The sequence below is a fragment of the Arachis hypogaea genome, chromosome 15 (assembly GCF_003086295.3).
Source record: "Arachis hypogaea cultivar Tifrunner chromosome 15, arahy.Tifrunner.gnm2.J5K5, whole genome shotgun sequence".
NCBI lineage: Eukaryota > Viridiplantae > Streptophyta > Magnoliopsida > Fabales > Fabaceae > Arachis > Arachis hypogaea.
In genome coordinates, this window is record NC_092050.1 from 41,768,194 (window position 1) to 41,771,920 (window position 3,727).

At 33.5% G+C, this 3,727-nt stretch overlaps 1 protein-coding gene across 1 annotated transcript; it reads right to left on the reverse strand.

Moving 5' to 3' along the window:
- Positions 1-1,310: 1,310 nt before the first annotated feature.
- Positions 1,311-2,953, reverse strand: LOC140179204 (uncharacterized). Its single transcript, XM_072217867.1, has 2 exons — positions 2,122-2,953; positions 1,311-2,005 (listed from the first exon to the last, which is right to left on the reverse strand). Exons 1-2 carry the CDS (start codon positions 2,951-2,953, stop codon positions 1,311-1,313), a joined length of 1,527 nt encoding a protein of 508 aa, XP_072073968.1.
- Between the last annotated feature and the right edge of the window lie 774 nt (positions 2,954-3,727).

Consider the following 3,727-nt stretch of genomic DNA (forward strand, 5'->3'; position numbering starts at 1 on the left):
ATTACGGATAAAATCTGTCGAAAATCACCTTCAAACACAACTGTTTTACCACCAAATGATAGATTTTTCACTATTTGGGTTAAAAATCTTAAGCAAATCTCTCATGGTACGATTAAGAGCTTCAAAACGAAATTAATTGTCCATTGGAGCTTCATCCCATATAATCAACTTAGATTTCACTATCAACTCGGGTAATTGGCTTCCTTGTCTAATGTTGCAAGTTGAAAATTGGTTAATATTTAAAGGATTTCAAATCTAGGATGAACCGTTCTACCGCCAGGAATTAGCAAAGATGCTATACCGCTAGAAGCAACTGTTAATACAATTTGGCCTCTTGAATACAAAGATGCAGTAAGAGTTTGCCATATGAATGTCTTCCCTGTACCACCGTAGACATATAGAAATTATAAACCACCCTCACCCCAATCGACACTGTTGATAATAGTATCATAAACATTCTTTTGCTCAGTGGTCATCTTCGCAAGTTTTATTAAATACTTTGACCCTAAGTCTTGTCTGTCATACAATAATTCGACATTGATTAGTTATTATTTGAAAGATCGCTAGAAACCCCATCCTCAAAATCAATGTTAGGAAAAGGCATGTCAGGGTAATCCATTAGACTACGATTATTCCTCTTAAGAATTGTCTGAATTTCTAGAGAGTGAAATTTAACAACTCATTGTTGGATAGAGTTAGTCCTACATTAAAAGAAATTAATCAAGTGAAAATATTAATATAGAAATATGTCATTTGAAAATTAGAAAAACTTAGAAGCAAGTTAATACCTGGATGGTTAAGTAGTCTTCTTCTATTATGAAGTATACCATCAGAAAGTATTTTCCATGTCTTCTCCCAAACATATAGGGGTATAGTCATTGAGTTAGAAAATAAAAGAGTGGCAAATAGATTCCTAAGGTATTTGCCAGAACCCCAAATGCTTGCTTTTTCAATTGCTTCAATATATTCTCTATCATTATCCAACAAGCCACGAGCAAAACATGCCTCCCAAAATTATTTGTAAACAAAACCATTGTATGTTCGAATGTCTTTATAACTTGTTGGTTCTTTCACCAAATTAAGAAGTATCCTAAGATAATATGATTCCCCCGAAGAAGGAGGAACAAAATAAACACGACCAATTACATGATGTGACCTTCTTCGATGCCATTTCTTAGAATTAGCATTCCATATAAATTTGGAAGAAAAGTCTACATAGCTCAACTATTTTGCTTCCTCGAATTCACAATTTGCTTCAAACCATGCCAAAAACATGGATTGGTTGATAGTTGGCCTTTCGACCATATCTTTCAATGATTCGTGGTTTTTGAATAAAACAATCTGTCACTTGGCAAGGGAAAAGGTAAGCGAATGACTGCTAGGTACCTGTAATGGATATCATATCCCATAATTCGCCAAGTTGTTTCGCATGGATTTAAATATCCACAATCATAGTTCATCTTTATCTCATCAATCTCATCATATAATGATTTTGTAGACCCCTCGTGGTAAAAGGAAGCAGTAACATGGTCATGACCCTTGTTAACATGCTTGAACAAATATTTAATTGACCTAGATTGATTGCACCACTCAACATTGATGTGAGCACCATATTTTAACAATAAACTTCGATTGTGTGGAACAACCCATCTATTATCTAATTCAATCCCAGATTTCTTTATAGTTCTGCCATTGTCTCTGCGGCAATAAACAGGATATCCATCATAATCAATAGATGTGGAATCAACAAAACGCATAGGAAAATTCCTCAAGCACCTACCATTGTCCATACATGGTGAATCCTTTAAGGAAGCTCCACATGGACCATGAATCATCAAGTTACTGACTGCTTCATAGTACTTTGCATCAACGCTTTTATTTGGTATTTTCGCAGATATAATCTTATCAATATCATCAAGAGTAGGGTACTTGTCCCATTCATGAAGAAATAACAGTATATGTGCGTGAGGCAAACCACGCTTCTGGAATTCAATAGTGTATACCACTGTGAAAAGAAAAAATAATAGTTAATAAGACTTTTAATTCATATAAAGGGTTTGTTACTATGTTATTACAAAATGTAACTAATCTACTCAACCAAAAATCATACTTAAAAAATACTTGCAACGACCCTTCCAAATAACATATTTACACGAAGATCTTTAGCCAAGCTATCTAGCTTCATTTTAAACATTCTACATACAATGACAGGCCTGCCTTCAGCTTTTAGTCCCCGAGTAGACAAATGATCCACTATTTCTGGCCATTTAGGATTGCATGTAAAGGTAAAGAATAAATTAGGATAACCAACTTTGGTACAAATTGCCATAGCATCTTGATAATTCTGAATTATATATCTAAGACCTCCAACAAAAGTTGCTGGAAAGACTATACATCTATCGTGTGTAGTTGCCGAATTATCTCCATTCACAACAGCTTCACAGATACCTTTATAGAGATCACACTGTACATTTTTCTGGTGAAAACGATAATAATCTAATTGAGATGATTCGATCATTGAATATGCATCAACTATGAATTGTTGGAATAGTCGTCTAGAATAAAGCAAAGGAGAACTGTCAGAGAATCTTCTCTGAATATAAAATGCAAAATAGTCCCTCATTGTTACACACTTTTCTTCGTTGTCATTCTTTCTTTTAATGCGATTAAGTGGTATATGCTCTCGAAAGCCATCCTCTCCATATGGAAACAAAATTGGACACTGTAATCCAAGATAAGATAGATTCAGTTCGGTTATACGCTGAAGACTTCCAGTTTGGGTTTGAACAACAATATCTCTTTCAGTTCGTGATGCATCAAAATCACCCACAATTATTCCAGCCACTTCTGATACCGAGGGCAAATTATATCTTCTTCCATCTCGTCCTCTCTTACCAATAAGCCTAAGCTTAACATTTTTTTGAGTGCCATTGTTCAAAAAGTCTCTAACCATGCGAAATGACTTTACTAACACATTATTTTTATCAAGCATCTCCTTTAGTTGTTGGATAATTAGCATATCAACTTTGCTCCTTTAATCATTCCCACTGTCCAAAATTAAATCTCTGCTTTATTATATGGTTCATGAAACTATTAAACTCAATTCAGGACTAACTTTAATGTTTATAATTAGGTAAACCCTACTAAAATACTAAAAGAAATATAATCAATTATTATTTCTTAATTTTAAATCATGTTTAATCCACTTTAGAAAGAAAGAAAATCTTATTAATATACCTTGATTGAGCACCCTTAACAATGCAAGACAAATAAATCTAATAAATTAAATTTATTAATTGAATGAAATTTAACATAGAGATACACAACTAAGAATATATACCTTACAATTTGGATTCTATTAGATATCTCATTGTCTGTGTCATATATATATATATATATATATATATATATATATATATATATATATGTTACGATGGGTAACCGGAGATTATTGGGCTGGACTCGCTGGGTTGGCCCAATCGTCTATGGAGGGAAGCCTTCGGGCGGATTCGCGTCTTCAGGGCCTCCGTCCAACTTGTGAGTACGAGTGAATAGGGGGTGTGATAAACCCATATTTCATGAGTTCTTTTGTGCTTAATTAGAGTGATTTATTCAACTATTCACCTACTTATTCACATTAATTGCATAGTTTTACTTTCCCTTCCTTATTATGTCATATAATGAAAAACATGTTTTCTAAGCTTTAAAAATTAATTATTCTAATTAC